The 13,923-nt window shown below is 40.2% G+C and overlaps 1 protein-coding gene and 1 pseudogene across 1 annotated transcript in view; both read right to left on the bottom strand.

Annotated features, from left to right (window-relative positions):
* The window catches only part of TBC1D22A (TBC1 domain family member 22A), a 98,520-nt gene that overhangs the window by 27,008 nt on the left and 57,589 nt on the right, over nt 1–13,923 (bottom strand). The window contains exons 9-11 of the mRNA XM_066634138.1: nt 13,463–13,569; nt 10,116–10,191; nt 4,324–4,451 (exon numbers count right to left, since the gene is read on the bottom strand). Of these exons, the coding sequence (XP_066490235.1) occupies nt 4,324–4,451; nt 10,116–10,191; nt 13,463–13,569 (311 nt within the window). The remainder of the gene's footprint in view (nt 1–4,323; nt 4,452–10,115; nt 10,192–13,462; nt 13,570–13,923) is intronic.
* On the bottom strand, nt 810–926 carry LOC136658211 (5S ribosomal RNA; annotated as a pseudogene).

Genomic DNA, 13,923 nt, shown 5'->3' with positions numbered 1-13,923 from the left:
CAATTACCTAGGGTCCACTAGCAATTTGGATACCATTGGAATAATACAACCAACAATAAGAATATCAATAAGAAAAATAATAAGTGTAGTTCACAGAGTGGTTTACATAGTAAGGTAATGGTAACCTGAACTCAAAAGGTTCATAATCTAAAAAAAAAATACACAAGAGACACCAGTAACAGCCTCTGGAAAAGATGCCATGCTGACGTAAAGAGGGACAGTTGCTCTCTGCCTGCTAATTCTAAGCGAACATCACTTTAAAAGGTGACTCTGCCCATTTAGCAGGCAGATAACCCCAAATCTCTGAATGGCAAAGCCTACACTATACAGAAGTGGTTCTCAAACTTAACCTGGGCCACGATGCCCCTGCAGCCTCCTCAGCCAGGCAATACTATACTGAATCTTGTGAAATCTCATGAGATCCAAGATGGCAGTACCCAAATCTCATAGCATTTCATGAGATCCAAGGTAGCAGTACCCAAATCTCAAGGGGGAAGAGGTAGAAGGGACCACTGGGGACATCCCCCAGTGCTCCTGTGAGTGTGCCCATATGCCCCAAGGCATCATGACACACACTTTGAGAACCCCTGCTATATAGCAATAACATGATTGTATTACACACACTAGCACTGTGCTAGCATTCCATCACAATGTGTCACAAATACGTCTTCACACTTAAGTTGCAGTCCATCTTTCTCAAAGCATCACACTCTTGTGCCTTCCCAGAATGCATTGCCCTGCTCCTAGGAGACCAGCATCCAGAAACTCTGGTTGGTTGGCAACCTTCAGTCTCGAAAGACTATGGTATAAGCCTACAGCACCAGGTATTCCCAGGCAGTCTCCCATCCAAGTACTAACCAGGCCTGACCCTGCTTAGCTTCCCAGATCAGATGAGATCGGGCATGTGCAGGGTAACAGTTGCTGAAACTCTAACATTCTGCCAAAGAAGCTTGAGCAAGCAGATTACCCCTTAACCAGACATCCAAAATCCAAACTATTCTGAAATCCAGACATTTTTTCCAAGACTTTTTTTAACTTTCTGCAGTGTGAACACTAGAAGGTCTTGTGCTCATTCTCTTATACAGTGCAGGTACATGTTGTATGTGCTATTCTCTGCTCTGTGGTGTGCACCCATACAGACATTGTTGAAAAATGTCAAAGAGGACATATGGTATCAATGAAAAGAGCAATAGGAAGCATTTCTCGTTATATTTAAGCGATTACTCCCAAATCCAAACCCCATCCCAAACTGTCTGGATAAAGGATACTCAACCTGTACACCTTTTTCTTATTATGATGCAATGTTCTCCCATGTTAGAGGTGCATACATTACATTACTGAGGCCCAAATCCTGACCAAATTTCCAGCACTGGCATAGCTGTGCCAATGGGGCGTGTGCTGCATCCTGGGATAGGGGAGCAGTCACAGAAGCCTCCTCAAGGTAAGGGAATGTTTGTTTCCTTACCTTGGAACTGCATTGCCCTTACCTCAGTGCTGGAAAGTTGGTTAGGATTGCACCTTAAGTGTGAAAAGAGGAAGAACAGTTCACTTGACCCTCCCTGGCATTTCCGTGTAACATACAAAACCTGGCTAATGCATAAATGTCCTATATGTACAGAATGTTCCTGTAGACACCTGTACTTCACAGGTGCAGAACCAAGTTTGGGAAAGAAGCAATTCAAACGGATGAACCCATTCACATGACAAGATGACCCAGGTATCTAGCTGCAGAAAAATCAGACATGGAGTGATACACGAGTCACTTCTGAAAAATCAATTTGCATGTGCAAAATTATCCTATACTTTGCACTTCCTTGCCTGATTGAAGGGGAATTAAGGGTGACCAAATTAAATCTTCCAAAGTAAATGGGGAAAAGGTCAAACTTGAAAGGTTACTTTACATTCTGGCAGAAACAGAACATAGAAGCATGAGAACTGATAGGGAGAAAAAGAGCAGTGCTAAGACGCAACAAATGCAATGCAACAGTCAAGATGACTTCAGTCATAGATAGGTTTGTTGTGCAGTTGCAAATTACAGAAAGGGGGGGAGTGAAAAGATTGAGGTAGGAAGCCATGAGTACTTTAGCTCTTTTAAATTGAAGCTGTCATGAGTCATCTAGGGGGAAAATGTGAGCCAGACAAGATGGAATGAAGTTTTGAACAATACAATCAAAATCACCAGAATACTTGAGGAAGGCAAGGATAAACTATAAGCCCCAAACCTGTTATTCTGCTGATGAAATGCAAACCCAAAATAAATCACCTTCATTCTCTTCCTGCTGGGCTAAGATATTTATGCCAAATAAAATACTATGTTGCTAGAAAACAGAACTAGGTTCTGGAATAGAAGGATGGGAATTTTTCAGTCATTAGGATCATTGCTTGAACACAAAAACTTTACACAATGAATCCCTTTGAAATTGATTTTGAGATTAGAGACTCTTCATTCCAGGCTGTAGTGTGCCAATCAAGTGAAATCTACATTTAAAGTACGCTGTCTTTAAAGGAGCCATCGGTTATTACTAACCATTTTTACTTTAGTTAAATGTGCAATAATGTACAAAGAGGATTGATTCAGATGAGACACAAGCAAAGGGGCTAGCAGGATAGAAGTTCACGGAAAATGAAGTCCTTTTTTGGGTTCACTGTGTGCAGAGAAGACCAGAAAGTCGCAGACCTGCCTGGTTCTACTAGATACTGAGCAAGAGGGTAAGAACTGAATAACTCAGTGATTTCCAACCCTTTTCATCTCATGACACACAGAGAGGGTGCTAAAATTGTCAAGACACACCACATTGCTGCCAGAGGCCCACATCCCCCAGCGGCCCTACTAATAAGTGACCCTAACCCAAACTTCTGCAGCACACCTGCAAATAATTCACGGCACAGCAATGTGCCGTGGTACACTGGTTGAAAACTTCAGCAGTAACTGCAGCAGTAAATCATTCCTTTAAATACGCTTTGCCACCTGGAATGTTCTACTTCACTCCCACTTCCTTGCTCCGAGTTGACAATATCCAGTCATTCTCTGATTTCCAACACTGACAGTTTTCAGAATTCTAACATGTACATGTACATGTACAGAGTTCATGTACACACACCCAAACCCATTGATTGAGGCCATAAGCAGGTGGGGAAAGAGGAAAAAAATATATAATTATTGGAACTTTACAAATCACCACCAACAAAAGAAAATAGAGGGACATCCTTATTGATATATTTTGGGCTGATCTTTGGATTAATGGAAGTGATTATTCAGGAGCACAGAAATGCACACTTGTTGAGTATAATTATATTTAAATATACGTTTATAAACTACATTTTCCATACCATTAGCTGCTGATGTTGCAACTGCCCATTTTAAGAGAAAGGTTTCTATTCCAGAGCTCACCTTTTAAAGCACTGAACTACTTTTCATCAGCCTTAAATTATTACAACTTTTTCCAGCTCTCTTAATTGGAGAATTACATTTATTGCGACATTAAGTTATGCCCATGCTTGCTATGTCTTTAATAGGTTATATGAAATCAAGCCTACGTATCTTCAAACAAGCAGCTAGCAAGAAATTTATACTGACTAACTGGATAGGACAGTTTGATATTTAACAAATTGGATATGAAATTGTAATAACCTAGGCTAGCCGCTCAGACATGTACCAAGTGCTATGCTTTAGCACTTGTTAATTGTTTAGAAGCCCCATGTCCATTTTGAACATTTATTTATTTTTCATATTTTTATACCACCTCCCCTCCTTTCGTCCCCCCACCTCACAGGGTTGTTGTGAGAAGGAGAGAGAGGGAGAGAGAGAGAGAGACAGACTGGACCAAGGTCACCCTGGAAGCTTCATGTCTGAGCGGGGATTTGAACCTGGATCTTCCAGGTCTTAATCCAATTCCCATCTGGAACTACAACTACAGCATCACAGCTATCTTTTTACTACTCAATCACCTTACCATCAGCAAACTGGTGCGAGTGTTCACAAAAGATAGGAAGCTTTAGCATGTCCAGAACATGAATTATTCTGTACTTACAGATGGTGTCACTAAAGTTACCATATATTGAGACAACATTCCCAAGCACTTGTTCACAACAACCAATGGAAACTTATGAGTACTCAGTAAATCTTTGAAAGTCAAGTCCGTCTGCTACTTAATATAGGCATACATTTTGCACCTTTGATGTTAAGTATTCTGACCCCTAAGCGTCAAAACATGCCAGGCACTTAGTAGCTCAACAGAGACCTGTTGGTTCACTTTCTTACTTAAGTGTAGGTGCCTGGGACAAATCTGAGTGGTAGCACATAAGCACAAAGCAGTAGTTCACCTGGTAAGTGTCCCAAAGCCTTATGGTACACCGCAGGGGAACTTCTCTCATCAGCAAGTTATTCATCCAACGGAAAGCAAACTGCAGGTATTTCACTTCATGTTGCTCTAAGTGTCTGTGCACTTGCTCTGAAACAATTTTAAAAAAACAGGAACTTTAATCACAAACAGAACACACACACAGTCCAATCTTTTACACAGATTTTGCCACCTAAAATAAGTAATGAAACAATGGGACATATCAATGACATCACAAGGACAAAGATATTATGCAAGGATAATAAAGACAGTGTGAAGGAATTGTTTTTGAATATCGTGGCTAGTACTTAAAACACTTTAAGAGACACTTGGCCAACAGTCTGAGGCAAAGAGGCAAAGAAGGAAGGCCCATAGCCAGGGAGACAGACCAGGGACAGACTGCACTTGCTCCCGGTGTGGAAGGGATTGTCACTCCCGAATCGGCCTTTTCAGCCACACTAGACGCTGTTCCAGAACCACCATTCAGAGCGCGATACCAGAGTCTTTCAAGACTGAAGGTTGCCAACAACAACTTAAAACAGGTTAGTGATTCATTGACCCTAACTCAACTGAGTGGAAATCACTTGTATTTCTATAAGAATTATGTAGACCAGCATTTCTCAATGTTTATTCCCCACTGTACCACTTCAAATGGTCCACCTACTGGAAGTTCCACCAGAAGTAACTGGTGATGATGTCAGTGCCAGGTACTTCTAGGTTGGGACTCCAGACAGCAAACACCAGTAAGAGGCTCAGGGTGGGCAGGAGGTAGAGTGCCTGAGCACGTCATATGGCAGCAGCTCTTTTCAAAGGACTCCTCACCTGCTCTGCTTCACATGCCTCCCCACGCACTGCACATCCCTGGTTAAGAATAAACATTTAACTAGCTTAAGGAAGTGTCATATGCAAGCACAAATGTTGTACATTGATAAATTTACTAGATCACTTTGAATTTAAATGTTATTTCTAGCTAATTAAAGCATTTACTCAAGAGCAGCAACTCCAATACTTACTTCCATAGCAATTACATATCTAGACAAGAACAGGCTTTGAAAGTAATGGAAAGCAACAAGTTGGAGACATCTCAACGCTAGGATTTTTTTAAAAAAATTGCATTCAGCACACTAAATTTCCCCACGGGCCTCCCCTCACCCACAACATGTTGAAAAATGGAGAACTAAGTGCTTTATGTGTAATTTCTTTTCTAACATATACACATAGACAAAGAAAAAATGCACAGACGGAAAAGATTCATTCCCACTTTTATAAGTAATGTGAGCAGATGTTATTTTACTGATAAAGGTAATTTGACTGGCAATAATTCTAAATTTAAATTTTCCATTTCACTGGTGGTAAGTCTGCAGAGGTAATGAATGACTCGGCAGACGTAATTATTGCCATCTTTCAGACTTCAATTTTTTTCCCCCATGAAATACTTATACAGCAGCTTACGATAATAAAATTATGCTAAACCTTCAAGAAATAATAGTTCGGGTATCGAAATGAAAAAAATGTGAATTTGTTTTAACAGCCTTCTCAGCACTTTTAAAACTTACATTACCCTATTGAAATTGTTGCTGAAACAGGCCTTTCCATTAAAAACGCAAGCCACACATACACATTTTATACCACAGATTTATGCGTGTGTGCAAGTTTATTAAACAACATGTTTATGCAAAATGCACTGTGTTTTGGTGCCAACAATTAGCATAATCAGTCCATACTTCATTCTTAACTAGAAAACCAGAAGAGAAATAGTGTTTAATAAAAACTATACCCTCTTCTAAACTAAACTAAAATAAAATCTAACAGACTATTTCAAATGGACAAATTTGCATCTTTTCTATTGAATTCTTTCCCCAATTCAGAACGCCAACCCAAGTTTAAAATTTACCACCTTTGGTGTATAAAAGTTTTCTTTTACATGCCTTCCCATCACAACTTCAAGCCCTTGGATTCATCATCAATATACTATTGGATGAGCCCTGTTTAAGTGGTCTTCAGCCTTGGTTACAGATAACTACTTCACCCCACACATCTGCATGTGATGGAGGTCAAACTTGCTTTCCCATCTGGCATGCTGACTAGGAAAACCAGGTAACCCTGGAAGAAGAGTACTCTCACCACAGAATCTTCCTCATTTGTACTGCACAAAATTAATGGTAACAAGAACCTGACAGCTATTAGGTGCAGTTAAAAGGGGCAAAATAGGCTTTTGTAACTACAAAGGTCACTTAAAACCTGAATCAAGAAAAAGTTGAAATGATAATCCAGGTGATATATGTGGTCATTGTAAATCAGTGTAATTTGACCTCCTCTGATTATGCAGGTCTACAAGTTAATCCTACATGCATTGCTATCCTTGAAAGTTCAGGTTGTTACTATCAGGGAAAAATTAAGATTTCCTGATTTACTGTACACTGTTCTCCCAATGTCCCACTTTGATTTAACATATGATTCTACCACATACATTTCAATATACTTACAAACTCAAATAATTTTAGTTTATACTCTATTTCTCTAGAACACTTGTCAATTAAAGACGCAAATTTTTACTCTCTCATCAACAAGGCACTGAACACCTTAATACAAACTGAAAGATTGCACATAGTACAAGCTTTGGAAAAAGGCTTGCTATTTTATGCAAGACACTGAAACTGGATCTCATGCTATAAAATTGAGTGTCTCTTGATCAAGCAACTTTGAACGCACCTACAAAAAGCAATTAAAATTGTTTTCTCTTATAAAGCTTGGTATACAATTTAAACAGCTTTACTGAATTACTTCAATCATATTTCTTATAAATATTGTAAAATCACAAATCCTTTGAAACTGAAAGCTTAATCCACAGATTTGGAAAACAATTCCCTTAGAAGATGAGATGAACAGATTATTCTGAAGATCCTGCATATATTATACTATGTATGTGGTCCTCCACAGTATACAACTGGGGGGGGGAAGCTGCAACAACAAACGCCCAGAGCAGGTATTTATTGTATCAAAGTTCGGACCTGACTTACATTATTTGGAAATCAAGAACTGAGCAACTTCAGAACTTCCAACAACATCTCTAAGCAATTTCTTTAGAATTTGCCAGTTCCCAATCTCCAAGAGAAAATGTTGTGAAAGGGTGGAAGTGTAAGAACAATGCTGAAGTGGGAGAGAAACATATGAAAAACACACATATGGAATTGTTTCCAATAGCATTTTACCAACCAACACGTGTGCATTAAGTATACAAGTAATATGTATTGGTGATAAAATATAAATCAAATGAAGTGGCCAGCAAATGTTACAATAGGACTCACCCCCATATCGGAGAGAAATGTTTGGGCGAGTGCCCAACAGAGACTGAGAAACGGAGACTTGGAAACACAACATAGAGACCCAGAAACAAGAGAGAAACCTTGGATCAACAAGCCAAGAGGAAGGCCACATTTTTCATTGTTGGTTCAATTACCTCACCCTCCATTAGGCTGGCTTGGAAGAAACTTTGCCTGCTTCTTGGGAACTTTCATGGGTGACTACACCTTGCTTGTGCTGCACATTTGGCCCTGGAAACAAAAGCCACCTTCTAGGAGCTTCCTGACTTGGACTAAACAAGTTGTTAGCAACACAAAAGAAGGTTCTCAACCCCAGCTGTCCTCACCAACTCAGGGTCACATTCAATCAAGAAGCCACACTGAGTAACCATCCCATCACCCTCTCAGCAGGGTGCAAGAACAACAGGAAGACCTACAGTGGTACCTCACATAACGAATGCCCCGCGCAGCGAAAAACTCGCAGAACGAAACTGTTTTGCGAAGTTTGGTAACTCGCACAACGAATTTTTATGACCCGTGCTTTGCACGACGAATTTTTTTTGTTTTGTTTTGGTTTGACTTAAGGGGCGGATCTTCATGTCAATTTATGATCCCGTTTACCCTAGTAAGGGGCGGAATCTTCATGTCAGTTTATGATCCCGTCCACCCTAGTAAGGGGAGGATCTTTATGTAAGTAAGTTCCATTGTGCTTGCTCCCAGGAAGGTTTGCACAGGATTACAGCCTTCAAACTCCCCACTCAGCATCCCCCCCATTGCTCATTCACCCTCTCACTGCCCCATTTCTTTCACGTTTCCCCCCATGATCACGGCAAAAGCAAGCAATTGAGTGCAGCTGCTCTGTCCTCCCCAGCTTAGAGCACAATCCTGTGCGTGTCTCCTCAGAAGTAAGTCCCATTGTGCTTACTCCCAGGAAAGTGTGCACAGGATTACAGCCTTCAAGCTCCCCACTCAGCATCCCCCCCCCGTTTTTGAAATCCTCAGTACAGTATGTATGCCTTTAAAGAGCACTTAATAAACACTGTAAACCAAATTTGACTTTGTTCTGACTTTTCTTGCCCATAGCAACACATTAATTAAATTTCAATGCATTCCTATGGGAAAATGCGCTTCGCAAAACGAAAAACTCGCATAACGAAAGGACTCGCGGAACGGATTAATTTCGTTATGCGAGGCACCACTGTACTTAGTACCAGGGATGAGCCATCTAGCCACAACAGAAGGTTCCCTCACAAGTCCATCTCTACAAAAGATCCCATATGAAATAGAGGATAGACAAGAAGTATATATACTACTCCAAAAACATAAAACATTCATCTTTTTTGTATAAATTGAGTTACAGCCACTGAGGAATTATATCAATGCCAATGCTCTTTAAAAAATGGAATTTCTTTCTTACTAGGAATTATTTTACATGCAATGAAGTTCCTTCTGGCCTTATAAACAACTGGGCCTATTGAATACTTTGCACTCCGATTTCATAATCAGTAATTAACTGATTATATTCTCAAAGGTTAACATTCAATGTCAATATCAACTATTGAGAAGGTTAAACACAGGCAAGCAAACATAAAATTTGCTGGTAAGTGCACATAATGAAGAGCTGGATTCCATCTTCTCAAGAAGCTTATCCAGTATTAAGCTATTTGTGCGATGGCATTTCTTTGACATGCACACCCTAACTGACAGTGTCACAAATATATGCTTAGTTCCGCTCGACATCACTCTGTTCGTTAATTTAAACGAACTATCCAGAGAATGTGTTTGGAATGGGTTAGGACTATCTCTCGAATTTCATTTAATTAAACTCCATTCAAGCAATATGACAGTCAGCATTTCACGATGGGAATTGTTTTAAGGGATGAAGGTGGAAAACGTTTCAAAGTGGTTCTGAAGAAAAGAAAAAAGTCTGCAACGCATAATCTAAAGTTACCCTTCCAACCACAGTGATTTATCTCTAATATTAAAAGATGTTATTTCCAAAGTTGGTAATTAATTGGATTCCACAGAGAAATTATTCAGACTATCCTGATAGCAAAATGATACACCAAGGCACAACACAGAGTGCCAAAGGACAACTATAAACAAGCACTGGTCTCTCCCGAATTACTACCATCATTGAGTCTAATGCAAAATGAATGCTGGCTGCCTTTTGTACAGAGCCATTACTTTGCAGCAGAGAGATTGGCATTGAATTTTGATTACATTGCTTTAATAAAAAGTAATGAGAGTGGCTCATGCTCTGGTGGCTTTCCTTTAAGTGATACACTGCAGTGAGCTTGCAAAGGCCACGCTGCCACCAGCTGATTGAGGACGACACTTTGCCTGTGAAAGGCTCCATTACGGTCAGGGCAGATCGCTGTATCGATACTGGCTTGGCAGCTCACAAAGCTTTTAGCTAAACACTTTCCACCCAGCCGCATTTAGAGTCTCATTTCGCTTTTTTAAGACTCACCATCGATCCGGCTAACAAGTTCTTCCAACATTTTCACTTTCTTCTGAATCCCAGGCTGAGCAAAGGTGTAGTTATCCTAAGGAGATAAGAACAACAGAAAACTTCTATGTTGGCAGACAAACACAAAAATAGGCAGTTTAAAACACAGCCTCACCCGTACATGGAACCATAATGTGTTTTGGCATACAACTAACACCGGTCCACCTCACCTTGGAAGAGCAACCAAGTCAAGAAGAACACGTGGGTAGAACTACCATTTGAAATGCAACAATAAGTTATTGTTTTATTATTATTTATTTAAAAGATGTGTATCCCATTTTTCCTTTGCCAGGACAAATGCTCAAGATGACTCATAATTCAAGTTTTCAAAGGTATAATATAGTAAACAATTTTTTTAAAAAATTGGGTAACAAAAAAAGGGCAACAACAACTTGGAAGAGGGCAACTATTTAAACCAAAGCACTTCTACAGAGACACAGGGACCAACATCACACAAACGCAAGACAGAACAAAAGTGTTTTGAGCCTTCACTGAAAGGCCATGAGGGAGGGGGAAGTTCTTCGTTCCCTGGAAGGGAATTCCATAGTTGTAGTACCACTACAGAGAAGGCCCGCTCTGGGATAAAAGGTAGTACTTGAAGGAAAGCCCCTCTGATGAGCTAAGAGGGCAGGTTGGAAAGTAAGGGAGAAGGCGGTCCTGGTCAGACAGCCTGGATCCAAATGGTTTTAAAGGCCAATACCAGCACCTTGAATTGGCCCCAAAAATGAATGGAAAGTCAGTAGCTGAAGAAGCGATCCAACAGAACAAATTGCCTAGCTCTAGTAAGAACATAAGAACAGCCCTGCTGGATCAGGCTATAGGCCCATCTAATCCAGCTTCCTGTATCTCACAATGGCCCACCAAATGCCCCAGGGAGCACACCAGATAACAAGAGACCTGCATCCTGGTGCCCTCCCTTTCCTCTGGCATTCTGACATAGCCCGTTTCTAGAATCAGGAGGTTGCACATACACATCATGGCTTGTAACCCATAACGTAGCCTGTAATGTAACCTACCTGGGCCACCACATTCCGCACTAATTGCAGCTTTCGACCGTCTTCAAGGGCAGGCTTAAGTAGAGCATGTTACTGTAATCCAGTCTTGAAGTCACCAAGGCATGGACTACCATGGTCAGGTTTGATCAACTCAAGTACTGCTGCAGCTGGTGCACCAGCCAAAGCTGGGCAAATGCCCTCCTGGTCACCACTACCACTTGGCTCTCCAGGGAAAGCTATGAGCCTAACAAGATCACTTGTTCAGAAGAATGAATAACACCATATAGGAAAGTAGTAGATGTTCTAAGTTCAGACATCTCCAAGAAAGCATCACTTACAATAAATCAATGTAAAAACTTGGTAATATCCATGAGTGTACTAGCTGCAGAGCATCCCTCTCTCCTCAACTTTGTTTCTCAACTTGACACTCCTCGGTAGAAGTAAGAGATGCTTCAGAAGTCGCAGTACAGAAATGTTTCTTATGAATTCATTCTTTAAAACGATATGCACAGCAAAATGTTTTTTCCTTTTTCAAACTCTCTCATATTCTTCACAATGCACCTGCCTTCTTGAAAACCTTTATGCATGACAAACTTAAACATTCTGAAAGGAATCTTATTTACAATAGAAGCGGCTGAATAATTTCTGTATTTGAAAAGACATAACAGCTACAAAGAAACTGAAAACCTGAGTGAAGTGCTGAGAATAATTGAAGTCCACTCCCAAGTAGCTCCCATAAGATCTGGGATCCAATTTTAAAGCTTCAAAATCCATTAATACAAGCTAGGTTAAAGCTCTTACTCGACTAAACACTTATCAAGCCAAATTCTCATCTTCAGTCCTCACCCAATGTGGCAGGGTATGCTTAATTTTTTTAAAAAAATCAACCTTTTGACAGGTAGAAGCATTTTATAGCAATGCCAATTACAAAAACGAAGGGGGTATTTTAAGGTAGTTATTGAAGAACGGCAGTTCATCAAGGAGGAAACCTGCACCTGTCAATAACTTAACAATGCCGGCAGTGAAACAGGAGACCTCTTATGAAGAGAGCTCTCTTTTTTATGAAAAGAGGAACTCACAAACGATTCCCTGTTTAAAGGGTAAAATAGATCTCTTCTGTCTAAACCGAAACTGTCAAATGGTGTGTGCTTCTGTCACACAGCTGAGTTGATTCTTGACTACAATTTCATCATCGTGGCAATGTACAGGTAGTCATCACCAGTGGAGAGCTTTTAAAAACTAGTCCATGCTAGAGAAGTTTCCAGAAGATGTCCATCATGAGCAATGGCTCATGATGTAAAATAGGAGTGTTTCCACAGCTGGTATACAGAGTGATTTAAAGAACCCATACAAGGCAACTGACATATGTTAAGCTTGAAACAAACCAGTGACAGTACTTTTAGCATTTGCTCTGCCAAGACACAAGCAAGCTGCCTTGGTTTGCCAGTTAAATGGAAGCTGGTTCAGGCATTGCATCTGTTAGGTACTCAAAACAAATTATTCAAGTGAGCAAAGGGAATAATCCAGACTGCCAGATGACTAAGGACTGCTAGGAGTTTGCAACCCCTTTCTTCCAGGAAAAGCATCACTGACATAGGACATCACAAACACTGGAGTAAATACCAAGCCTTTGTGTAGCACAAGACTATGTTCACTAGTCTTTTAAACCCTGATGCAACAAACTGTGTCCTCTCCTGCACTGTACTCTTGCATGAGGAAAGCCCTATGCAGAATGAATGTGCAGAGCCTGCCCACAGCAGGTTAGCTGGAGAGATGTGGTGATGGTTTTCAAGTTATATGAAGTGTGAGATGGAAGTTGGGGAAAAACAGGATTGGATTTGAGAGGAGGAGGAGTCTATATTCTCCCATATGCCATTTTATGCTTGCAATTAGGGAAACAGGAAGCAGTATTTAATTTATAGAAAGGTATGTAGGAACAGACATACTGAAAAGTAACACTGTCCTATAAGTCCCCCTCAATTCTGGCAGGGAAGCATTCTACACTTGCTCAGTGGAAAGGAAAAGGAACTCTGCATGAGCTCAGAGGAACATTTAATATATTCCCATTGGCTAGTAAGCATGTTACTATTGTATTTGGACCTTGTTTCTAGTCTCCTAATTTTTTGGGGGGGGGATATTTGGTACATGTGTGTTGGGGTTGGGGAACAGTGTGATGTCTGGTTAGTAAACCAGTATATTTGTGAACCCTCGATTCCCCTGTCCTACCTGTGACACGAATTCTTTTTTCAACATCCTTAATATTGTTCCAGGCCATGACACTAATCGGTTATCCCCCTGGGGAAATCAAGTTACCTGAATGCCATCAAGCAGTTTGCTCATGCACCAGAAACTGTCAGCTTCAATATTTTGAAGTACTTCAGTAGGCAGACTGGAAACATCAAAATTTTCCACTTCTTCTTCTGTTTGAGAAAAGAGAACAAGAGAAGAAGAACATCAAGGAAGTGCACAGAAATGGTTCACCACCACCACAACCTTCCCCCAATATAATCAGTCTCTAAAAACCTTAGCTGTGAACATCAAAACATGCTTCTCTTATTAAGACCTAAAAGCACTATTTGGTTAGCTAGTTATATTGTCTAATGCTTTAATTGTTAATCAGGATTTATATCACTATAAGCTCATGAAAATGCTGAATTGATATGTTTTACTGTGTAAATTGCTTTGGGAATTATCTTTTGAAAAGCAGTATATAAACATCCCTAATAATTATACCTTAACAAAAGACAAAGTGACATGACAACATCTCTCATTTA

This window comes from Tiliqua scincoides, chromosome 7 (assembly GCF_035046505.1).
Source record: "Tiliqua scincoides isolate rTilSci1 chromosome 7, rTilSci1.hap2, whole genome shotgun sequence".
NCBI classification, from domain to species: domain Eukaryota; kingdom Metazoa; phylum Chordata; class Lepidosauria; order Squamata; family Scincidae; genus Tiliqua; species Tiliqua scincoides.
The sequence above is the reverse complement of the archived record's forward strand: the minus strand, read 5'-3'. Positions and strand labels throughout refer to the sequence as shown.